The sequence below is a fragment of the Python bivittatus genome, unplaced genomic scaffold, assembly GCF_059951505.1.
Source record: "Python bivittatus isolate LINGU-HERP-01145 unplaced genomic scaffold, Pbiv_v1 ctg000020_np1212, whole genome shotgun sequence".
Classification (NCBI taxonomy): Eukaryota; Metazoa; Chordata; class Lepidosauria; order Squamata; family Pythonidae; genus Python; species Python bivittatus.
The window spans coordinates 127,885,096-127,911,900 of NW_028277030.1; the positions used below are offsets into that span (position 1 = coordinate 127,885,096).

The 26,805-nt window shown below is 35.1% G+C and overlaps 1 protein-coding gene across 4 annotated transcripts in view; it reads right to left on the reverse strand.

Annotated features, from left to right (window-relative positions):
• CCDC88A (coiled-coil and HOOK domain protein 88A) overlaps positions 1 to 26,805 on the reverse strand; it is a 100,978-nt gene that overhangs the window by 61,587 nt on the left and 12,586 nt on the right. For 3 of the 4 annotated variants that reach the window (XM_025169993.2, XM_007433420.3, XM_025169990.2), the window contains 10 exons: positions 22,649 to 22,757; positions 19,015 to 19,084; positions 16,163 to 16,221; positions 14,969 to 15,052; positions 12,413 to 12,553; positions 12,095 to 12,264; positions 4,509 to 4,590; positions 3,412 to 3,570; positions 2,360 to 2,506; positions 431 to 575 (listed from right to left, as the gene is read on the reverse strand). In XM_025169993.2, coding sequence (XP_025025761.2) covers positions 431 to 575; positions 2,360 to 2,506; positions 3,412 to 3,570; positions 4,509 to 4,590; positions 12,095 to 12,264; positions 12,413 to 12,553; positions 14,969 to 15,052; positions 16,163 to 16,221; positions 19,015 to 19,084; positions 22,649 to 22,757 — 1,166 coding nt within the window. Of the gene's footprint in view, positions 1 to 430; positions 576 to 2,359; positions 2,507 to 3,411; positions 3,571 to 4,508; positions 4,591 to 12,094; positions 12,265 to 12,412; positions 12,554 to 13,149; positions 13,222 to 14,968; positions 15,053 to 16,162; positions 16,222 to 19,014; positions 19,085 to 22,648; positions 22,758 to 26,805 lie in introns of those variants that run through there. The other variant, XM_025169994.2, reaches the window with a different exon arrangement.

Genomic DNA, 26,805 nt, shown 5'->3' on the forward strand with positions numbered 1-26,805 from the left:
ATATTGACCAAATACTTATTTTCCACCATGATTTGCAAATAAATTCTTTAAAAATCAGACAATGTGATTTTCTGGATTTTTCCCCCCATTTTTGTCTCTCATAGTTGAGGTATACCTATGATGAAAATTACAGGCCTCTCTCATCTTTTTAAGTGGGAGAACTTGGACAATTGGTGGCTGACTAAATACTTTTTTGCCCCACTGTAAATAAAGCATAAATAAAATAAAAATATTGTAATATGAACTAAAATTAGCAAGCAGCAAATAAACCTCTGAATGAAACAGTCTGGATATTACTATTTTCAAATGACTATGTATTTGGATCCCCTCTAAGAATAATTGAAAAATATTTGAACCATCCTTTAAAGAATTTGGAAAATTAAACTGCTCATTTCCCATCTGAACAACAAACAAGTATAGCTTTATTTACCTTCAGAAACTTCTGATGATCTGTTTATCTGTTCAAGTTCCCAGCCCAAATGCAGTGATTCATCCATACTTTGCTTCTGAGCCATTTCTAGTGACATATTTTCCTCCATAAGTTCCTCAATTTTCTTCCGATCCATATCATGTTCCTTAAACATAGTTTCACAGAAACTTTGTTTAAAACTTCTTCTCAAAAGGCAACCACATATATTTCAGTAACCAAATTTTAGCCAAATACTACTGTCTGAATCTTCTAATTTGTTAGGGAAACTGGAATAAGTTATCAGCAGCACAGAAACAATGTAGTTAAATCTAATGCATACATACAATGCTTACAAAATGTAAGGAACTATGACACTATGAAAACATCCTGAATATCACAAAACTATTTAAACTGTTTCAGTGAGGAAGGATTTAGAAGTTAGATAATTCAGTCAAAAAAGGCATCCATTATATATCTCATTTGGTAGAGCTAGAAAAATCTTAATCTGAAGTACAGGTGAGCATCAGCCACTCGTAATACACAACGGTAAAAGGACAGTTTTTAAACTTTCTATTTGCTATTCTATATAATATATTTACATATATTATTTTGAAAGAAGCCATAAAAAGCTACAGAAAAGTTATTTTCCCTATCAATTCTTCTTTCAGTCTTCAAGTCATTTAATGTCATTTTATTTTTTTCTGCAGGTAAACCTTGGGTTATGACAGCAATTGGGACCGGAATTTCCATTGCTTAGCAATGCGGTTGTAAAGCATGATGTCACAGGACTGCATCACTTAGCAACGGCAATCCAGCAGTCCTGGTTGTTGTCATACCCCCAGGACCATGTGGGTCATTAAGCAGGAACAGGCGGGAGTCCCAGGCAAGCAGGCCAAAAGGTGAGAGCTGCATGTGAGAGCTTTGGGGGGGGGGGCGGTGTCACTGGCAGGGGCTTCGGATCATGGGTGGGTGTGCGAGTGCTGCATTGAGTGCTGAGTGCAGGTTCTCCAGAGTGCAGGCAGGCAAAAAAGTGATGGGAGAGGGAACAACTTCCGACTTCCTGCTGACTTCCCCACTGACTTTGCTTCTGGGAAGCAGGCAGGGAACATCAGAAATCGCAATAATGTGACTGCGGCTCAGTGCCCAGATCACAGTCATGTGACCGTGGGGAAGCTGTGACGGCCAGAACTCCGGGGACTGGTCATAAGTCCCCCTCATTCATGCCATTGTAACTTTGAATAGTCACTGAACGAGTAGTCATAACCAAAGGACTATCTATATTATATTTTTATCTAACAAAAGTTAGCATTTAAAAAAACCGATTTTCATTCAAAAGATACAATTACAAAACTAATTACAATAAAAAGCATTAACATTTGATGTATAAAATGCTGCAAATAAATTAATGAAGAGTTATCTGAATGTTCATTTTACACTCTTCAGTGATTAAATTTTTAAACATGTATTCTTTAATTTTTAATTGTATAAATGTTAAATAACCAAGCAGTTTACAATAAAACATCATTAATTTAAAATAAGAACACACCAAATAAAGCTAGCAGGAGGCAGAATAAGCAGATTCATAATACAGGAAGTCTGTGGTTAACGTTCAGTGATCGTTCAAGGTTACGATGGTGCTGAACGCAGTCACGATTGCCATTTGCAACCTTCACTGCCAGCTTCCAACAAACAAAGTCAATGGGGAAGCCAGCAGGAGATCACAAATGGTGATCGTGTAACCACAGAACATTGTGACTGTATGGGATTTGTCTAACAATGAAAACTGGGACAGTGGGAACTGCTGTTGTAAGTCAGTGCGGTCACATAACCTCATGCCTTATGACCATGTTGCTTAGCGATGGAGTTCCCAGTCCCAATTACCATCAGTAAGTGAGGACTACCTGTAATTTTGTTTTAAAAAGTGACTGTGATCCCATCCTGTATGCTCACCATTTCCATATCATGGATTTTAGCCTTTAATTGCAGATTCTCCTTTTCCAAATCATGCAATTTATCAGAACGGGCTCGGGTTCCCTCTAACTGATCTTCCAACATTGTCTTTGTTTCCAGCAATACTTGATTATCTTCTTTCAGCTCCTACAATAATCAGTGAGAAATATGAAGCTGACAATCAAATATGGAATGAAGTAGCAAAAAAAACCTCCACATTAAAATGGCACACACTGAACAAAATGTAAAAACTGCTAGTTATATTTTACATAAAACTACATGACTATGTAAGAAAAAGTATGTTTGACAGAGTAAAATACTAAGCACATAATTCTAAATTTAGAGCCAAAACTAATCCAATAAAATACTCTTTGGATTTTAGAGAACCATATTTCTAAATTGAACTCCAAAATTCCCACAAGTTAAATAAATAAATAAATAATCAATCAATCAATCAATCAATCAATCATGGAAAGGAATTGATAACAACTATTGAACAATGGTGCAGATGCATGGTGTGTTAACAGCATCCTTTGAAATCTGATTTATAGTTTTCAGTCAACTTCCAGCCTATTCCAAATACAGTCATTCACGAAGCCCTTGGAGGGCTTAAAAGGTGCTATGTCCTGGATTAAGCCCTCCAATTCTGTCAATTCTGGTCACTCAAAACGTCAGTTATAATTATTCACAGGTATCAGGAAAATTTGCCTTCTCTGGAACATGTTAAAAGATGCTTTAATTACCTAAAGTAGAGAGTTTCTTGATTGCAAGAACTTTGCTGGTGGATACAAATGAACAATAGCCACACAGGTCTAGATAGCATTGTTGTTTATAATCAGCTCTTTCCAATTTGCATTTAAATTTACATTTACTTACAGCTGAAGAAAAACATTATTTACTAATAGGAGAACGCATATTTTTTAGACCTATGACATAAAACAAGATCAGCACAAACACAGAACTCTAACTGAACAACACTTAACTCATGTGAGAACCATAATCAGTAAAAAAATGGGTATACATTTAACAAGAAATTTATAATTTCTAATCACCTCTACTCTAGCCTTGTAGAATTCAATATCATGTAGTCTTTCTTTATATCGGCTGAGTTCACTTTCTAGCTTGTCAACCCGGATTGCCTTCTCTCTGAGAGCATCAAGTTCATCCCGATACACTCTGGCAGATCGGGCATCCGAAAGTAAACTCATATTCTAGAAGATAAGACAAAATATATTTTAGTGTTTATGAAAACAGTGATTTTGCAGAAGGTAAGCATATTATCTATTAACATGCAATGACACAGAAGTTAGTGTGCATGGAAGAGGGGAAATTAGTGAGGAAATAGTATAACATTAGCATTTATTCAGAATACAAAATACACTAAGTAACACAATATGTATGTGGATTCCTGTAAGAAATTGTACTTGCCAACCACAACATTGTTGCATACTGTTTTGTAACCATCTTTTCTACGAAAAACTTCAAGAGCATTAATATTGACATGCTCAGCATTGATTGTATTCTTATAGATTTTAAAGAAACACTGTAACTAGGAACTCTAATTCATATTTATAATGAAAAAAGACTGGTAATTATTAAAATTTAAGCAATTTATATGATATTCAAAATTATGTTTTCCTAAATGTATTTTCCATTTAGCTATTTATCTGCTTCTTGAATTGTGCAGTTCAAATATCTAATAAGGTTTCTTTTAGTGTTCATATACATCGTATTAGTTTTGATAATGAAGAAAAATATAATATAGGAAATGATCTGCTTGTAGAGAAAAATAATAAGTATAGAATAATGTCAATTGACTCTTTCCTGAAATTCTGGAGTATAAATAAAAGTTGATGGAAACTGCATCCAACAGAGATGCTTCCTTTCCTGAATGAAAATTGGTTGGCCAAGTTTTAAACACATTAAAGATTCCTAAAACAAGAACAAAAACTGGAAAGCAACAAATACACTGGTCAATCCCAGTAATATTATGATTTCAAGTTTAAGATCCTATGGCCATTATTTAGTTGAAACCTGCCCAACTAAGCCCCACTGCTTGAAACATGTATCACTAATTGAATTGATAAACACAAGCAACTATACTTCTTCTCAGTACAATAGTCTAAACTGTGATCTTGTATTCACAAACCTCTTGTTGCAGTCGCTTTAATTCAGTTTCAATCTGTTCAAGTTCTTGTTTACAATCCAGCAACTGTTCAGTTTTTTCCTCACTAAAAAACAAAACAAAAAGATTTTATTTAATAATATAAGAAAGCTTTATTTTACATTCTAGCTAATAAGCAAAGAAAGGAAAGTGCACCAGTAGCCATAATAGATTCACTAAAATAATAGAAATAAAGCAGTAATCAAGAATGGGCTGAAATATTGCTTAATACTTTCCCTCCAGTGATTTTTGCTCTCCTGATTCCCTCCTGTTAAGTCAAAGTACTTCAGGTCTGAAAAGGAGCTTGAGAGCAAACACATAAGAGGAAAAAAGGGTATAAACTCTGGATTCCCCAAATCTCTGTTCCTGATTTATTTTCTCCCAAAGCTGCTGTTTTTACTTATTTACTTATTTATTTTAAATAGTAGTGGAGCTTGTGCACTGGCCCATTAACAGTAGTTGGGTCCCTAATCAATACCACAGGTTGGGAAGATTTATATACATTATTCACATACTTCACTATTCTCTAAGAATAACTCTTTGGTCTAACCTCCCTGTAACCAGTTATACAGAACTTCATTATAGATTCTGGCTTTGATTACTTTTGCGAGCAGATAAATATTGATTTTGATTCCTTCAAAAGCAATATTTCCTCTATGTTAAGACATTCCCATTCCGCCTCCAATTATAATAGCAAATTATTAGCTTAAAAATCTCATGGCCAATTAGTATTATCATTGGATCCAGTTTCATATTAACACCTGTATTTAATAAAAGTTCAATATTCAACAAGAGATGTGCAAAATTAATTGATGTGTGAATGGAATGCTCTGGAGAACTCTGGGACATTCCATTTCCCTTTGGACTATACTGAGCTTCTTCCTGGACCATGCTATACTGGGATTTGGCAGTTTCCAGAAGCAAATCTTCTGAACTGGAAGCAGTTTGACAATGGACAACTTTTGCCATTAGGAACTGTAGAATTAGGATTCTAACAATTCCTACTGTAGGAATTCCTATTGTAGGAATTGTAGAATTAGAATTCTACAATTCAATTCCAGAAAGGTCACATATTCTAAAATGAATATGACATACAGGATTTAAAATAATATATACATAGTTTTCCATTTCAGAACACTAACATCTAAATGGAAAATATATGATAATAAGCATTCCTTATTATTGTTATTCAGTATCAGTGAAGCATTAGAAGAATCTGCAGTTGTAAACTGGATAAAACAGAAGATACTAGGTATTACCTTGAAAAAAGCTGCTCATGAAATGGATTTTCCTCAAATCCCTATCCTCTTAAGCTTCCCATTTTCCCACAGAAGGGCTGGAGTGAATCAGCAAAGTTCTGAGATGGGGGTGGGGAAATTAAACAGATAAAGTTTGTGCAAACTTTGGGTGTTTCCTAAGGACTCTCTGCTCCTTAAATGAAATTTGAAGAAGAGTGACTGGGAACAGTAGTGGAGAGGAGTTTAGAAAGCCCTATTGTACTTTTTGTTATTACAATTTTCTGTTAATGTCTTATTATAACTTATCGTGTGGAAGACAAACATTATCTAAATACTTATAGAATAATTTGACATTAAAGTGTTCAGGTGAAATCCAAAATCAAGCCAATGAGCTTCCACTTCTGAACCTCTTCTTTCTCCCCACTGCATAGGAGTAAAGTAGGTAGGTAGCTGTAAAGGCAATCACCTCTTTTTGTTTCCAATGATTGAGTTCAATCTGTCAGCAGAGATTAAATGAGCATAAATCTTAATATCTACTGAACATTACTGAATACAACAGATAAATGTTGTATAATCTCATTGGATTATATTGTAAAACATTTCTCTCATAAAAACCAAGACATCTGATTGTTGCCAAGTAATTCCTTCTCCCCACAAAATCTTGCGGTCTGAGAATTTTTCCAGATAGAAAGTAATACAGCACAAACAGCAGTAGCATATATGTGTATGTGGAGGTAGGAACAGACAAAAACTGGATTCTGATTTCTGTTAATTTTCTAAAGCAGGAACATGTTTGGATACAACCTTTGGATCAAGGGAAACACCTTTTTCCACAAGGAAATCATTTTTTATCACTATCCTTTCTGAGAAGCTTAAACTGGACAGTATGATTATTCTGCACTGTCACTCACAAAAAAGTCAGATTAATAAAAACTAATTCCAGTAGGGTTAATGTGTTACAACAGATAATTTAAAGGAAATAAATTCTTCTCTGCTATAACATTTATCGTTAAAAAAAGAACATGCAGAATATGCATTTTATAAATAAAAAAGAATATGACAGAGACAAAATCCTAACATCACTGGCTTTCAAGATTTATTGTTCTAACTTTAAAGATGTTAGTTTTCAACAAATTAACTGAAGTATGTTCATAATAGCTGAAGTCACATGTTAATGTGCAAGACATTTATAATCCTATTTAAATCAGAAATTATAGAAATGTTCAGTCAAAAATATTTATTTCATTTTCAAATTACAAAAATATAAGTTCCAAATATAAAAAATTCAACTATTCTATATGTTGACAAGTATTGCAATACATGTATTTTATACATAATATCAAAGCCTGAGTTAATGAACTTTCCAATAAAGGCCCATTTTAAATTATGAAGGTTCTTATGTCAAACAACAGCTTCTCATGCATATTTACTCAATCTCCATGTTTTGCATCCAATTTAAGCGTAACATTATTTAAAGTGTACAAACCAGTGAGAATTACTTCAGCATACCAGCACACTGGATTGTACTAACAATCACTAAAAGATATTACTACCTAATAAACAACAAAAATGTTATTTGAAAATAAATAAATAATATTCCTAAAATGTAAAAAAAAAAGCTCTCCGAAATGTATACACTTCCAATGAGCTATTCAGTTAAGTGTAATGGGATTGTTTTTAATTATACATTCTACACCAATGTTCACTATTTAGGCTATTAACTGTCAGTCAAATTAATAACAGCAATTTGCATTAACTTTCCTAGTGCAGCTGTTTATAGAATATCTTGGCTAGGCTCATTTCAATAGACATCCAATGATCCAGTCATCAAAAAATGGTATCTCTTTCTTTTTTGTATTTTTGTGCTCATAATGACTAATTTTTAAAAAGTTTATATTCTGTTCAAATAGGAAGGTAATTGAATAGACATAATAATATACTCTACAGTTTTAGATGATACAGTTAAAACTCTCTTGTAAGTAGTGTATTGATCTTTGGTGTTCGTCTGTTTGTCTGTGTGTGGGGGGGAAGGGATGGAGAGGTGGGTTCTACATACAAATGTCCCCCTTCCGTGCTCTTCTTCTCTCTCTCTCAGAACAATATTTGAAGCCCAGTCTATCAATACTGCAGTTCAGTACAATTCTAATAATGAAGCATATCAAGTATCCAAAGTGAAATAATAAAATGTATATATGTAACTAAGAGCTCTGCACTTTCCAAGTGCCTAGGAATGCTTCTTAGCATCCAAATTTGACAGGAAATTGCCATGGAAAAACCGTATTACCATGAATTACTATGCCATTCTGTGTCCAGAACAAATATAGACAATTTGACCTTAGTATTAGAAGGCTAGCATATCACCCCTGCTGTATTATTATTCAGCAGGCACCATAATGGCTTAATTAGCCATAAACATTGCAGCATTCATCTAATGGTTAAAGCACTTCAAATGCACGATTGCAGCTAAGGATTAGAAATAGGCCCTTCAGGCAGAGAACAGATGGCGATCTTAAGCCCATTTCATTGCTAGCCTGAAATTTAACAATGACTCTGAAGCTTGAATGTCAGACTCCTATTTCACACCACTTTATAAATTAGGTTGCCACAGATTTAGAAACCTCAATGTACATTCCATTATCAATTCAAAGCTAGGATAGAACTTTGATAATCATGAAGCTTATAGTCCAGAATATTAAAAAAAAGTTACCGTACAAACAAGTATTTGGTTGAATTCCAGAATCTTCAGGAGTATTAGTGATATGGACATTAACTCCATTTATAGCCCACTGACTGATGCATCATAAGGCTAACCTCAGGCACTGGCACAAAGGCACACTCTCCCACTGTTCAATGGCAAACATGTCTGTAGCATATGGAACTCACGGGAAAGCAGGAAGTTACACAATTGCAGCACAGCTGTTGCTCAGCTCAGGTTAAAATTGATTGAAAGCACAAATACCTTCTATCAAGTTACTCTGACCTGGAGAATATGCACTTTACTATATATCTATTATTTTTTTCAAAATTAAAGGTACTTTGTACTATATATCTATTTTTTTTCAAAATTAAAGTACTTTTTAAAAGTATTGTGCTGTGATCATATACAAATATATGATAGCATCTATACAGAGTCATGCAGAAAGGCTTAGTTAATACAGGTAACCCCAGCAGGGGCTGCAACATCTGCTAACTAACATGCACTTGCAAATAATTTATTCCAATCGGCAAAACATCACAATACTAATTTCTCTGCAACATGTGAAATTAGGATAGTTTGGCTTATTTGTAAAGTTTAGCATTCTGGAATATTCTAAATCTGAACTTTTTTTTGCCTATGCCTACATCAGGAGTACCACCAAGTATCCTCAGTTATGGTATCAATAGAGAAGCTCAGAATGTATAAGTAGGCCACTAGAAGGCAAACAGAAAGCTGTGTAAATCTACAGATGCTGCAGTTATAGGTAGAGGTTTCTGTCTTTTTAGAAGAACAGGGAAATTATAGCCTATTTTTACTTTACATTTGTTTCATAATACATATGCTCTAAAATCTGCCCCCTCATGGACGATACAGTATTTTAACCTTTTGAGATTAAATGTGTGGTTATTCAGCATTAATCCACAGCATTAATTCAACAATGTCTTTGTTGAAATCCAAAATCTCTAAAAGGAAGTGTGCACATTATCAGGTTCAGCCGACGCGGCACGGCTAGGAACTTGCCCAGCCGCGCTTAGTCAGTTTCACCACTTGAGCGCTAACAAGGAAAGGGGAAGTGAGAAACCACAAATTAATTAATGGGCCAGCTGGCGCCGCTTAACTAAACTGCAAGTGGATGCGTTGTGTTAATGCCAGATGGCCACAGGCGCTGTAGACAAAGGGGAGAGCTGCAGATTTGAGGCATAGCAATCAGCGCATGATTGGGAACTCCCGGCTTTGCGCTCAACAGAAAAGACCCAACGAAGACAGCGACCACGCCATCGGAAAATAGCAATCAAAGAAACAAAAGAACTAGGCTGAACCTGCCATTTGAGTAAAAGGGGGGATTACTGTGGGTAATCCGTATTCTGTAACCTAGCAATGGGGCTAGCGCGGGAACGGGACGACTATAAATTGTGTTGTAAGATGTGCCAAGCCAGTCCTAGCTTTGTCTGTAATTACGTATGTTTGTTTGTTTTTTTAAATCTGCGCTCAGTCGTTACCGACTCTGCAGTGACTGCTTGGACGAGTCCTTGCAGTTTTCAAGGCAATTGTTTCGGAAGTGGTTTGCCAGAGCCTCCTTCCTAGAGCAGAGCCCAGCTGGCAAGTGCAGGAGGCGGGGTTTCCGTTGCTTCGCGCCCTTTTCGGGTGCGTGCGGTTTTTTGCGCTTACCGGCAACTGCTCCCGACTCCTTTTTTGCAAGGCGCCGCCAGCATTTTTCCTCCCACCGGAGTGAGAGCACCCATTTATCTACTCACGTGAGTTTTCGAACTATTGGGTTTACAGGAACTGGGGAGGAAACAGGAGCTCACCCTGCTAACACGAAGGCTGGACTCGAACCCCTGAAGCGTCGACCATTTCTGGCCGGCAACTTTCAGCGTCATTAAGCCGCTGCGCCACCGCGTCCCCCTTAATTACGTATGTTACGCTTGAGTAAACTTCTTTGTTGAACATGCGTGTCACGAGAGTTTCTCTAGACGAATGGGGTAAACCTTACACACATATGTATTTTACAACAAAACATACACATACTTGGGTGGTAGGCCTCTTCTTGCTTACAGGCAGTTGCTTAATCTAAAACAGTTACTAACTAGCAACACAGCCAACACAAGGTACATTAATTTATTTACTTGTTCTGTTTTTTAACCATTTATGCATAATTTAGAATTGTCCACTTCATTTTCCATATCAAACCTGACTACCTTGGTTTTCAATACACTAATTTTCAGGTCAACATTCCAAGTTGCATCATGCATCTAATGTTCATTGCAAATCATCTGGGTTGTCAGCCAAAAGCACACCATCAAGTGCATATAAAAGTACACACATGTTCATATTCCCAGCCAACACACCTCTAATGTAGGCATAGCCAGAGACATCAGACATCCTTGTTGTGATATGTTCTTTTAGGGGATGGTACAGACCACAGACAAGGGGTTAATTTTATTTCCTTTGTGGGGAAGTTTTATTGTACAAAAATAAACATTTATTTTACTAATGCAGTTATTGCTTTTCTAATTATTATTAGAGCTATGTTCTATGTCTATTTCCATTATTTTATTTCTTATTCCTATATTTATACCTTATTTCTCTATAGTTGCACTCTTAATCCAAGTCTATAGCTGGTATTTCTGTTCTTATTACCTATTTTCATCTATTATCTATATTTTTATATTCTTTATTTGCAAGTTATCTCTATAAACAACAATGTATCTTCTACTTGTTAGGCACAGACAAGTTAAAGAAATCATAGAACTATTCCAAAAGCAAATAACATCCATATTTTAATATTTCTCCAGTTACACCTTCAACACCTATAGCCTTACTATTTTTCAACATACTCACAGCTTTTATTACATCCTTTTCATCAATTCTCTTCTTGGACTCTAGTATTTGTAGCAATTATTCAATTCCACTCCTTAACACATAACTATCTTTTCTATACAAATATTTAAAATAGTCCTTCTGGCATTCTCTCCCTTCAGCTTCATTCCAAATCATTTCATCACTTTTATTCTTAATTCTATTCACTCTGTGGAAGACTTAATTTTAAAATCTTTTTAAAAACTTTCAGCTAAATAAAGGTGCTTCCAATTAAATTTGGCAGACATATTGAAAAATTATACACGAGTAATATAATGAACAAATTGTTTACAAAACATACATTGAAGACTTCTTCGATTTGGTCATCTTTGATAATAACCCCCAATGCTTATTTAAAAAAAAGTTTAAGGGGAATAAATGTATTCCCGTCAATTATAGTTTTAATCAGTTCCTAATAATTTCAATCTTAACTTTGTTTCAGGCTAAATTATATACCATAAGTATTACAAGAGTAGAAGGTACAGGTACCCAAGCACACTGACTCTACCCCTAAAGGAAAATGCTCATCTGCTACAGCCTGATGCTTTTGTTAAGACATTAGAAGTATTTACTTATTACAAAATAAAGGCAGGATAAAAATCTAAGAATGAATGAATGAATGAATGAATGAATGAATGATCCTTGCCAATTCAAGCTGGAGAAAACCTACTTGCTAGGTCTAGGGAACAACAAATTCTTCCTTGTAGGAAGGCAACTTCCCTTGGAGATTCCTGGTGTTTACCAGTTTTGCCTATTGTTCTTTACTATGTACTTACAGCTCTTGTCTAAGTCTTCTAATCTTTGCTTTGGCATCTGCTAATTCCACTGATAAGTGTTGTCTACTTTCAGTGCATTTCATTCCTGGAGATCCACAAGGTGATTGTGCTGCTGATGCATGAGGTAGAAAATGAACAGAGTCTCTTTCTTCAGAAAGCTCTATGATAGTCTATGACATAAAAAAGTATTTTTCAGATAGGTATATGAGAGTAGAAACATTTCAAGTTTTGCAAATGGTTACTTAGCAATTTTATCTCTTCATTTCATTAATAATTGACAAAACACTAAATAATAGAACTGAAAATTGATGACAATACCTCAGAATGCTCATCTCGCTCATCTATAAGTCTTTTTAAATGCAATGCCATGTTTTTTAGGAGAGGTTCAATATATTCTTGTGCCAGAGCATTGTCATCCATCCACTGGAGATCAAACACATTTTCCTGATTATGAGTTACCTACAAAGGATAAAATCACAATGATGTAAAACTATTATATTTGAATAATTAGATTACTAAAATTTGTACTCATTAAGTGTAATTGAATGTGAAAGAAAAGATGTGAGGTTCAAGCTTATTTTAATAAACAAATTATGTGCATTTAATCTATTTTTAGAAATATTCTGCAATATACTATATTCTTAGAAAAATTCACTTTTGAAGTTATCAGTGAGGCCAATTATTCACTGAGTCCAAAGCCTTCCATTTTTTGTCCATTTTCACATACTGTACTGTTTTTTCCTCTTTTTCTTTCCTGACTGCTGCATTACCTTATAAATTTTTTAGCGTTTCTCTTGTCTTTCTAAAACCGTATTTTCTCCTCTCCTTTGCTCTAATTAGAAATTAACTCTCATCTATTAGTGATTTCTCTAGTTTCTCTTCCAACTCATTTTGCCAGGGGAAAATAGCCTATGCATTTCAAGTCTTAGCTTAATCCTGTAGACATTAAAATGCAAACAGTGAACATGGGATAATTAATTTTTTATAATTCATCTTTTCAATCATTGTAGACTGCTCTATGCATTTGGAATATGTTGAATAATTTAATATACTACCTAAAATATCTCCATTTTTATCTTCATATTTTCTTGAAAGGGCTCATTCCTGGTATCTCATCTTCCTTACCTCTGTGCATAAACAGAAAGGACATATCCCAACAAGTGATAGAATTATTCTTGTTTAGTCTAATGAACACACACCCTACCACCAACTAGAAAAGAAACAAAAGTGTTGTCTTTGCACCAAGTTTCCTGATCTTCCTCGTAGCCACAACTAATACATACTTCATTAATCTATTTTTTTGATTTTTGGAGATTTTGGAGATTGTAAGGGATGTCACTTCATCTAATCCTTTCAATGTTTCTTCGCTTGATGTATTTTCTAACTTATATAGTAAAATTCTACAGGCTTATCTTGATAAGAACAATTTTGATGAATCCTAGATGACAACTCAATTTCGAACAGGACCATATTTATGGCCAGAAAGAATAATTCCTACATTGATTTGCTACCTTATACAATCTGATGCACTTGAGATATTCTGAATTATCTTCTGGAAACTATCCATCAGAAAGGGCAGCAACTATATCAAATGTGGCCCCCAAATCCTATACAAACCAGATGGCCTGGAATAATAGCATCGTGTAAGATCAAAAACCTCAGTGTTCTAGAGCGTTTCTCCTCTGTTTTGGGGGCACAAGTCAATTTCTAGAGCAACCAAGCAATTTAATCTCCCAAATCCAATTGAAACACATCTAAATTTCATGCAAAGAACTGGAGTTTAGTCAGCATAAAATACTCAAATACTCTGTTGAAAGGGAAACTTGAAACTTGTAAATTGTTACTTTTCAGCTGGGTCAAGTTATGAAAGGGTTTCACCTAAAATCCTTGCCCACAGAACTTTTAAATAAATAAAAATTCAGTTACTCTCCTCTCTCAATCTTATCTCCAGGTGAAAACATAGCTAGCTTCTTTCATTCTTCTTTAGTGAAACTGACCACTGCTAATTCTGTTGCTTAAGCCCCTCACTATCATTCTTACTTTCTTGTTCCAGTTTAGCAACACTCAGACTATTCAGGAGATATCTTATCAAATAAGACTGAAGCAGTGCTGCTCCATACCCCATTGTAATTAACTCCAACTTCTCAGACTTGATCTAATGTATTTAATATTTCAAGATAGGCATGGACCAAGAAGACCAGATGGGTTTCATAGTAAGAACTCAAATAATGTACAAGTTCTAGTTTCTTCCCTGCCTTTATTTCCCTAGAAATAATAATTGACTTTCTAAGAATATGATGTCCAGGTACAGTTTTATTGATATGTAATCTGTGAATTCCATAAATCAATTTGTGTAATAACAGGATCACCTCCAAATCAGCAGGAAAATCCCACAAAAATATCGGTAAAAAATCAGATCCACGCGATGGGTTGTTCTAACATGAGTCAGCCCTATGAGGCAGAAGCTCTGCAGGAAGGCTAGAACTATACTTTATTGAGATAGCTATAGTAACAGAATCTTGTAAGTCTGCCTATGTTTTCCCTTCCCTCCCTTTTATACCCCAAAAAGTCAGGGGGGAGCCAGTTTGAGTACTTTTCCAACTCTCTGAGCTTAATGCATGTTTCTGCAACTGTTGCTGCTTTAACAACTTCTCAATGGCTTCTCCGAAGTCATATTCTTGGCTCCTTACATAGGCCAATCAATCCTATGGGAAGAAGTGGCTACTCTTCTTTTATATTTAATAAGAAAGTGCCTACATAATCTTTTTCAAATATAATACACATTCTGCAGAATAAAATATTATCAAGACATATGACTGCATTCAAAATATTTTTTAATAAATTAGGATTTTATAATAGTAAACAAGATATTACCTCTTGTATATGGGCGGCAACAGCTGCTCTTACATCAAAATCTAAACTCTGTATTCTTTCAATGAATTCTTCTTTCTTCTGGCACTAAACATAAATATTAATCAGCATTTATTCTATAGGTAGTTAAACAGAATAATTAAAAACATCCTTCACCTTTTTCCTCAGTAATGCAGTACACCTGAAATATCTAATGAACACACTCCAGCATAAAAAATAAGTACTTACAGGAAGATTTGTGATTTGTTCCTCCCTCATCATGCTTTATATTTTACTGTCTTTTGACTCCTTTGTGAATTTAGTGTTCACAACTAAAAAAATACTTCCAATTATCGCCTTCCTAGTCCCAATAAGCACTAGCCATCATGGCTCTCTGTTAGATTAAAACAGCAATCAATAGGTCTACCTTAAAAGTTTCTACTACAGTGCAGTGGAATTACGTTATATTGTCATTTTTATTAAGCTTTGATTCCAAATCCCCCATTTCTGCTTCTTTTATTGAAATATCTTTCTTTAATTTACTTAAAGACCTTTATTTAGAACAGGGATGGGAAATATATTGCTAAATTATAACTTCTAGCTTCTCTGGTTACTGGTCATGCTGGCTGGATCTGCTGGGTGGTTCTCTATCCCTGATTTAGAGGCTATTAAGTGTCAGCCCCACTAGGTAGCCCATATCAGGAAATCAACTCCACAAAAACACTAAAACTACTTTTGAGATTGGCTATAAAAAATGCTTCAGCCCCTTTGCTTAGGCAATGGTTCCTGTATGACAAGGCCATCTTCCTTATTCTATACACTAACTCCCTGAAAGCAGTCTCTCAGAATAGCACTATTCATTGAAGCTTTAACATCCACTTGTGTCCTTTGCTTTGTTAACAATATTACTGGAGCCTTACAGCCACCTTTTTATGGACTAAAATATCCTGAGGGGCCATTTCTTGCTTTATAATTAGAGTTTTTGGGTGTCTCCCAATCCAGGGGATTTAAATATGCAGTATTATTTGGTGAGTCTTTCCACAATAAGCATTCATAAGAAAAAGAAGAAGAAAAGATGAAGATGAAAAGCATTCATAAGAAAACCTGTTAGCCATGTTTAATTATAACTCCATTCATAAAACTAGGAATGTGAGGACAACATTGTAAGCACCACTCAAGTAAACATTATAAGCAGTTCTGTAAATTAGCAGACCTTACCTGAACAGCACAGCCAAGCAGAAGTAGAAGGAGTTTTTTTACTTCTTCAGTCCCTTGTTCTGAAAATATTTTTTAATATTTTAAAATAATATACTGGTTTACATTTGTAGTAATATTGAACAGATTCTGTTTCTCTTTCCATCACTATTTTTAAGTTTATGGGCTAGCACCAGTTTGTACCATGTTAAGACATATGGCTGTTACTGCAGACTGGCAGTATGATGTGAGAGAATTTGGGGGGCAAGCTACCCCTTCTTCAGTACTGAACAACACAAAACTGCTTTCCCAGGGCTATATAACTAAGCACTGAGCATCTCTTTCTTTAGTTTTAAGAAATTCCTTTTAACTCTACACCTACAGTCAATGAGCAGCATACCATAGGTATAGATATTCCAGTTTTGACATTTTTTTGTTTTTGGATAATATTTTCTTAGTATCCAAAACTGTCAACAGCTCCAAACATGACAGAGATTCTCTTTCCCCCACTTATACCATGAAAATCAAGGCAGGGCAATCTTGAGTTTGTGGAGTCCTTGGTGTTCAACCCTGTTCAACAGTTCAACCCTGAGCTACATATATTCTCTTCTACTGGAATCTTGAATTTCTTTCTCCCTCCCTCCTTCCTTCCAGAGCTGCGCTGGCATTTACCTAACAACTGCTGAATTCCTTCTTCAAGGCCATCTCCATACTCCTCTACACTGCATTGAGTGATTACAATATAGCAATAAGTGGGTTAAAAATTAGAGCCATTCCCACAAAATTACAAATCACACAACATCTTACAATTTAGGGATAGTATACTACATTCAGTTCCAGATGCCTTCATGAAGAGCCATGTTTTCACAGCTGTTTGGAAACATAATATAGAGCGTAGTCTGGGGGTAAGCTGTTCCAGAGGAAGGGGGCATCACCAAGAGTCCTCAATCACAGAGTCACTGAAGATGGCATTCTCCCAGTGATGGTATATCCAGTAAGCTTTCTCTTTGTATTTTACCAGGCAGACAAATGCAACCCAGAAAAGCCCTGACCTATATATGGCTTTAAAGGTTACAGCCACCACTGAATTGCACCCAGAAGCTGACTGGTACCAATGTAGCTCCCGTAGTAATAGTATTTCATGGGGGAACTTTGGTGTGCCAATAACTACTAAGATTGCTGCATGCTGAACCAGTTTTAGTTTCCAAATGGTTTTCAAGACTAGGTCTATGCAGAATGTTCTGCAACAGTCCAGACATGAGGTGACAAGGGCAGGGCTGACAGTGTGCAAGCCTCCTGTTCTAGAAATGAGCACAACTGGCACACAAAATGTTACTGCTCCACCTACTTGTAATATAATAAAGAATCCGCCCTATATCCTGTTCAGAATTCAATTCTTAGGACTGATTAATCTAAGAAAACTTACAGGAAACATCTGTTTCTGATGATTAGCTTTCTATAAATCACCAAGTAATCAGTATTAAAGGAAACCTTGATCTGCTCCTATGAGCATATCAGGGGCTTAAAAATATTAAGGGTAAGGCTGAAAAGTGTAGAATGAAAGTTTGGTTCTTTAAAGTAAGAGTTAGTTGCCAACTCAAAGCAAGATCTGTGAATTTTGTTATGCTGTTGAATAATTTACGGTCAAACTCAAATCTTCCTGAACGTCTGTTTAGTGCAGAACGTGTGGCTTTTAGTAATTTATCCTTCTCCATTATAAGCATTACCAACATTTTTAAACAATTAAACTGAATGCTTCCTAAATCTATAAGTATTTTAGCAATATCCCTTCTTTATATTACCTTTATTTTGAAATGTTGGAATCTAAATGCAAAAATCAGTAAATCAATATATAATTAAAAAGAATAAATGAGATTAAAAGCTTTTTTATGTAAAGAATTAGGACAGTACAGGTAGTCCTCATTTAGTGATAATTGAGACCAGCAACTCAGTCATTAAGTGAAGTGGTTGTTAAGTGAAACAGTGACTGTGCTAATATTCTTACTTCAGTTTTCTTTTGCTTTACAGACCTGTTGTAAATGCAAGGATTGGTTGTAAGGTTAGTTTTCATTATCATCGTAACTGCAAACGGTTGCTAAATGAGGCAGTCACTAAACGAGGACGACATGTATTAAGCAATCGAAGTATTCTTTCTAGAGATGTTCTGTCTACTATTTTTATCCAGTTTTTCCTGGATGGTTAATTCTTACCCAAATTCAATTCCACACTAAATACAAGAGAAATGTAGTAGCTAACCCTCAGTTATGAATCAGAAAGTTTCTGTCTCAAATCTTGCCTTTGTCACATGGATGATTTTAACTGAGCCACCTTCTCTCCCAGCTTCAAATGGAGAATAGTACTGACTTATTTTGCAGAGGTAATGTAAGAACCACAAGTATATATATTTGTGCATTACAAACACACAATGCACATAAAGCCATATAAACATTTGACAGTATTATACAAAATTGTTAATAAATATTTATGATTGTCAGACTTCAGGTCAGGCACAGAAATAAATTTTGACTCATTAGACATTCAATTCCATATTCAGAAACTTGCTTACAGCCTAAGCTCACCGATACAACATTGCTAAATTTACTACAAACAAAAATGAAGCATAGTTTCTCCAAAGCACAGTAACAAAACCCTACACACACACACTACAGGGTTTATATTCAAAACTCCCTCCCCCCACTTTTTCTGAATCAAAGCATAGTTGGGTTGGCTATTCTTTTCAATGCGATGGAAGACAAATGAGATCCATTTACATAATGTTCCTCCCTAGCCTAAGAACAGCTATTTATTGCCTTGTCAGCGTCAACAAATAATTATTTATGAGATAATGCCTGTTTTAAACCGGATGCAATGCTTACCTGAAAAGGGGTTTTTTCCAATTATTAAAACATTTGGCAAATGCATCAAGATCAACTGCTGCAATGTCTCCTATGGAAACAAATTTAAATTTTTATAAAAGCTATATAAAGGCTGGACTTTCCATATGTCACTGACATCACTTGTTCTTGACAGATTGTATTAAAATAAGCAGTAAAATTATTCCTTATTTACAAGGACTTATACTGTATGAGCTCCAAGAAAGTCACCATATCTTTTCTATATGTATTTAAATGCATCTACATTAGAGGTTTCACTTTTTGTAAAACATGAAATACTCAGAATATTTTTCTTATACATTTCTTTCTTACAGAAATTCTGCAAATATTTTTCTTATAAATAGATATTCTTCAATTTATTGCTTGTTTTGGACACTTTTATTATCATATTATTGCTTATGTCTTATGGAAAAATAATATTAAACAAGAAGATCTAGAAAACATATTAAGGAATATTTAGGTACATATTCAAATCAACCTATATCAGAAGTTTTAATGATCAATATTGGAAATTAGTTCCAATTCCAATATTAAGGACTTCAAGCAGAATATTTTTTGAATTGTATGAAGCAAAGATACTGGGAATGAAGTGAAAACTGGGCAGATTATTAATCTCTCAACTGCAGTGACTAAAGCAATTTGTAGTTGTAATTTTTTTCTACTTTTAGAGACACTTTCACTACAACTCAGATGCAATAAATGAGCATTTAATTTTTTTTAGTCTTGACTATACAATATAGAGTCAAATCTAAGAGGAAGAAATTCATGTAATTACTATAATGTAAAATGTAAGAGGAAGAAATAATGAAGTTTTTTAAAGACCATGTGTAATCCAGGTGCCAATTAGCTGCATCTTTATCTCTCCAAGAAATAGATATCATTAAATCCAGAGGCATCTGCAGCGGCTGTCAATGTCATAATGGTGGGCACTACTGGGCAGGTGAAGTCTTGGCCCTTTTTAACATGGATCGCCTACATCACACAAACATAAAAAGGGACAAGGCTTTGATTACCCAGTTGTGCCTGCCATTTTGATATCACTGCCAGCCCTTGCAGAGACCCAATTAAATCCATGAAAACAAGAAAGCTCCTTGACCTACTCCTTTCTCACTGTTAATTATGATGCTTTTTAAAATAATTATTTCCATTCAGTGATAAATACATAACTGTAATTTTTTCAGTTTTTAACAATAGGATCAGTATGTGGTACTCTGCTCCTTCTGATGGGGTTATTACAGATTGAATTACTCAACTGAATTATTTCAATTATTTCAAGACATTAAGATGTCTTACTTCAAAATTGATACTTACTAACAGGTATTCATGTATTAACACCTTAATTTATTTCAAGCAGATTGACATTAAATAATTCTTTGTGGGAATGATAAACCCCTAGATTCCCATACCTAATTTAATTAATTAAGACTGTATGTAGCCTGAGACCTTAGGATGTACACCTGATTTAAGTTTCTCTCCTATATGTGGATTCCTAACATGCATTAGATCAGGTAGTTGTCTGGCAAGCACACTAACTTTCCTCAATAAGGAAATTTCTTACCTTAAGAAAGCAGAATATTTAAACTCCTAGTTATCTATATTAAGAATAACTAGCTGACCCACAACAACTAAGAACAAGGCATTTTATAGATTTCATTTTGCCTGACAAAAGAGAGCTAAATCTTATATATTTAAACTATAGATTCACTGTAAAATAATTTCCTACATTGACTTAGATCTTTGAGAATGTAAAAACCTGTGAAGTGACATGCAGAGACAATGCTGTATTAAGATATTCAGAACCGAAATATAATAAAAGTTGGCTACAACTTGGATAGAAGTATTTCTGAGAACTGCCAAATCTTTAAAAAGGCAACAATCTATTTTGCAATTGTCTTGTGAAGGGTGCCCTAATAAATTGTATCACTGCTAGACACTAATAGTACTGATCAGGAAAAACCTTAGTCTAGAGAGCATCTAATTCTTTAAAGTTGGCACACATTCCCCCAATATCTGGATGCCTATGATAATAAATACTCATGAATATACAGATCTGGGAGACAAGAATGTTCTTTACAACAAGGCTGTCTTTTTTCAACTGCTACTCAATAGAGAAAAATTTATGTGTATGACTCAACTTTTCAAGATTGGATAAGATGTATATTAACAAATACAAAAAAGAATGATCTAATAAATAAATGTAAGAACCAAATCTACAAGATCCTTGTGCAAATTTAAACTTAATTTTTAAATATACAATGTATTATAATTACAGTGACACTTTACTGTTCAGTTGGAAATACTTAAATCCTTAAAAAAGGCTCCCCAAATATCTGATTGTTATAACACTTCTGCTGTGGAAATCAATGGCATGTAATGCAGTATTAAGATTTTAAGTGTATAGGGCAAGAAAAAATCCTGTTATGGCAATCACTTTCATTTTATAAGAGCCTAACATGCTACATAATGTCAGGCACATATAGCAACAATATGGCTTCCTCCAAAGCCTGACTGGCGATGTGATCCACAACTTTTATAAATATTTGTAAAGATTTGACATGGGACAGATCATGGGATAAGGGGACTGTATAGGAGGGATGGAAGAGGATCAGTATTGTTTTAGTACACATATAAGCAGTATTAACACTGACTGTAACTTCTCTGTAGCAACATACTCTTCTGTTACACTTTAAGATTTGAATACAACCTTCATTGTAAGCCACCTGAGCCATTTTGAATTGGGCGACCATATGCATTGAAGAAATAAAATAATGTGGATTAAAGAATAAAACAGTTATTAAACTATTTTATCCCACTCTTCAGTTCACAAAGGAACTCAACATGGCCTCAAAAAAGCAGTAAAAAAAGAGCCAGTTTGATCTAGTGGTTAAGGCACCAGGCTAGAAAGCAGCAGACTGTGAGTTCTAGTCCTGCCTTAGGCATGAATGCCAGCTTGGTGACTTTGGGCCAGTCACTCTCTCTCAGCTCAACTTATCTCACAGGGTTGTTGTTGTGGGGAAAATATGAGGAGGAAGGAGTAATAGGTATGTTTGCCGCCTTGACTTATTTATAAAAATAATAATGGTGGGATAAAAAATCTAAAAACAAAACAAAACAAAAAAGATAATCTCTGCTCTCAGATTTACAATCTAAAACAGGTAACAGAAAAAAATGGGATTGAGAGGGAAAAGAAGCAAACCTTAGTTCCTATTGACATATTTGATTAGCCCTGTCCCACTCAAACTTTCAAAAATTACTTTGATCCTTTCAGGATAGAAACCTCAGCCTACTGAATCTACCAAAAGCAGAGAGCAAATAACAGATCTGGGGAGAGGAGAAGGAAGGCAATGTTGTTACATAACTGATAAGATGGATTCATCTGCTGCAAATGACTTTAACTACTGCTACTAATTAAGATTTTCTAGTCCATTATGTTTGATTTCCAAGTTATTCCATATGTCAATGTTTCTTTGAATTGCCAAAGAGAAAATATAAAGTAGATTATCAACAGTTCATAATATGACCACTAGTTTTGTGGCATTGTCCTTTCTGGTCTTCGAGGACAGATAATTGGAGGGTGCGTAAACTTTAAAATGCTTTAAAGGAAATATTCACACACCTGATAATATGATTTAATTTGCCTTATTAAAATAGACAAATTTTGAATTCGAAGTGATGCATCATTGTTGACCTTCTTATTTATTCTTTGACTGGCTGCTTTAGGGTTTCTGAAATAAAAAATGAAATAAACAAGCACTGTCAATTTATCTGAATTTCACAAAGGAAAATTTACAGAGCAGCAAACAGTAAATCCTAAAACAGAGAACTCAGACTTAATTTATAATTTACATAATGTTGGAACTACACAATATGCGCATTAAGCATTGTTTACCGTACAGATGTTAAGTGTTAATGCATATATCAAGCCTTTTGTTGCCTGAGTTTAATTATTTTTAAAGAAGTCACAGGAGGAGAACCTTAACATGATTTCCGCTATAGCTGAACGCCCAGAATACATGGAACAAAACATAGGCTGAGGGAGAGCCATTTAACAGAAAGAAGCCTGGTGATATAAAGGGCATTTAATTGCCATGTTATATTACATTTGTGCTCTTTCCTGCTTTGAACAAACATACAATATGTATACAAACATAAGGATAATTTTCCAGAATTGGGGAAACCCCAAACATATAATATAAAATAGTCAGTCTGAATGTAATTGGCAAACTGCATTATAATACAGTAAACAAGATTTGAGAAAACATCTGAATGGCTATAAGGACAACTAAAGAGATTTGGCAAGTAGAAAAGATTCTTTATTGTAGATATACCCAATCTTATTAAGATAAAGACCAGCTTCTACAAGATTATTTGCTTCCATACATGTAAGTGCTGCTCCAGGGCTTAAACCCTAAGCTTCTTTTCTCCAGTCATTTTTGTACCAGACAGCCGTTTCTCACACTACTAGGCTATTTACAGCTGGCCCATTTTTACATAATGGTGTTGTCTGATCCGAGGATAATTACTGCCTTGTCAGCTCCAACTCTCACATATATGTTACCTAGAGTAACGTCCTTTATTATAAAGGACAGTCCTTTATTTCAAAAAGCTGTCCTTTACATTTATTTAATGTTTTATTTTCTTGGTTTTGCTCTTGAATTTTCCTTTGTAAAGCAAAGTTATAAACATAAACCATTTTTTTATCATTATGAACCTCTTTCAGATTTGTCCCCCTTTCAGGTTTTTCCTTTATTTTTTTTTTCAAGAAAATAGGGTCACTGTAATGTTACCAGTTGTGAGAATAATCTGTCTATTGGCTCCCTCTACCACCAGGCCTGCCCCACCCAACTAGGACAAGGATACAGTAGTGACTGCCTTCAGTTAGGACTTGCTGCTGTCACCGTTTTTTCTTCCCCCAATCTAGGGTTATAGGAACAAAGCCCAAAGAAGCAAAATGCCTTCTCCTTTCTGTTAAACTGAAGAACAAAAGGGCGTCTTCAACCCATTATCTTGTAGTCCATCTGGAGAGGACTTCTGAGTCATGTTAGCAGGTTACAAACCCCAAGACACAATTTAGTACCAAAATATCTGTATAAAATAATATTTGGACTTTATTAAGAACACCCAACAGCAAACACAGATAAAGTTTAGATGTAAAGAAAAGGATTATACTTCAAATAGACCAGGGGAACATTAGCTAGGCCCATCCAAGAATGTAATTAGGCCTGAGACAAAAATAGCTTTGAGGTAAACTGATCATTTGCCTTGAACAAATACCATCTAAAATCCAACCTTAATGACACTTTTTCTCAGATTGTCACTTAATCTGTGTGTCTGCCTGCGTTTAGATTCCTTAGTGAGTCCTGGAAGATTTCATACCACCACCTGGGGGCAGCAGGCTTAGATTCCTGCTATTGCTCTTCAGGGAAAATTCAAAAGAAGCAAACTCTTCTAGTGTAGTAAACTCCTCCCTTGCTACTTAACCTCAAGGAGAAAGGGAGTTTGGGCTTGCTCAGGAATTCAGCCAACTGGTTCTCATAGGCTTATCTTACTATATATGTATTCTAACAGTACTATTAGAGATGCTCAACACACTGTCTACAGGGCCACCATCTTATCAATATTCACTTTCATTTCAGGCCCACAAACAGTTCATTACAGTTTCCAGATACTGGTAAACTTGCACAAGCTGATTCAGGTAGTTGATGGCATCTAATTTTAAAGCTCTACTGACTTTATCCATCAGCTTTATACAGACACTAAAGAACTCAAAAGGATAAATTAGACTGCTACAGGATTCCACAACACAAATACTGTGGTTTTGAGCAAGCCCTCCCCAACTCTCAATTTTAATGCGTGAAACCAATCATGCTAGTAGATGTTCAATCACTACATCTTCCCCCCATTCAAAGAATGTACCATGACTGACAGTATCAAAATTTACTACATTATAAATTAAAAGAACCAGTTAACAAAGAACAGTATAACATATGTACTTTGAGTTGTGCAAACTGAGAACATTGGTTACCAGTTTGCATTCAAGGTGCTAGTTTTGACCTTTAAAGCCCTTGATGGCACAGGGCCAGGTTATCTGATTGACCCCCTCTTCCTGATTACATCTGTCCATCCCATTAGATCTGGCAGAAGAGGTATCTTGCAGGTCCCGTCAGCTAAGGAGCTACATACAGAAGATGTGCCTTTTCTACCATGGCACCCAATTTAGGGAACATTATCCTCCGACGGTGAGATTGGCTTCATCCCTGTTAACTTTCCATAAGCCCCTGAAAACTTGGTTATGTCATCAGGCCTGAGGGTCCCAAGGGAGCTGCTGGTGAGTTAGTGAGGTAAGCCGCTGAGGCAGCTCCACTGTTGTTCTTTCCTTATCTTTTAATCATAATATTAATATTTTAATCAAAATAATCACTTTTAATCATAATCTTAGTGTTTTATTGTATTGTTGTATGCCACTCAGTCACATTTTGTGAGATGTGCGGTCATATAAATATGATGAGACAAACAAGCAAACAACCATGGCTAAGATTTTGCAGCCAAGATTATTTAGCTAACTAGTCTGATATGGCTTCCTAAATTGTCAAATCTAGTTCAATAGTAAGTTTAATAGGGAATTAGATGGAGTTAGATTAGAATTCCTGGATTCTTTTCAAGAATAAAAAGACTGCAAGAAGGATTTGCTTTTCCCCATCCTGTAAATGGTGGCTCTGATTTTGATTAGAGTTTTTGTTTTATTTAAAATGGAAATGCCAGCTAGCCACAACAAATGTGACCAGAGCTCCAGCTGAGGAGGAGGAGAACTGGCAAGCTGCTGTCAGCAGAAGTCTGCTATATCATCTATAGCTCGCAGCACGGTAGGTCTTTTACTTATGGTTAGTGGTAAGCTTTGCTTTGTGTAATGTGCATGATCATATTCCTTCTCAGTGATCCAATTGGAAAAACATATCCATTTTTGTAATCATCCATAAGACTTAAACTAACAGAATTCAATGAAGAAATATATAGATTTAGTTAAAGGATGACATCCTTCTTTTCAATGGGATGGCTTTCATCAGCAGAAAGAGGGCTTGATTTTTCCCTCAGCCCTTGTACCTCATATCCCTTAAAGTAGGGGAACAGAGAGAGGGAAAAGATGCTGGATGAACAGAATTTCACTAATTAACATTTGATTTCACTCAACATTTCTAGCAGATGAATTTTCAGGGAAATTATGATATGAGATTATAATTTAAATACAAATTGAAATTTATTCAATTTCTGCAGTGTTACTGGAAAAATATTTTTTAAAATATGTAACATTGTGCTACACCTCCCTTAATTTTTACTTCTGGTTCTGTCTGAGCTTTAGCAGTGCATTACTGTACCTAACACATGTATATTTGGGGGAACGGACCATACCTCCATCATAATAACACAGCACTTATTACATGTAAAGACACCCTCTGTATCACTGCTTAAAATTGGAGTAACAGAAGTGGGAGATAATTCATATCTGAAACCATGCAAAACTGCTTCCATGGAAGTTAAACAGTGCAAGAGTAAATGAATCAGTGATTTTATGTCAAAAAACTTCAAAAATATGTATCTAAAATATACAGAGATTCAACTTGGATATCAGATATACTTTTCTATGCAATGTAACCTCCCTCCCTTCCTCTTTCTTTGACAAGGCCGCCCAACTCCAAAAAGACTCTAGGTGACTTACAATATATTCAGTACATGAAGTGAAAAAAAAAAACACAACTAAAACAACACTGAATAACA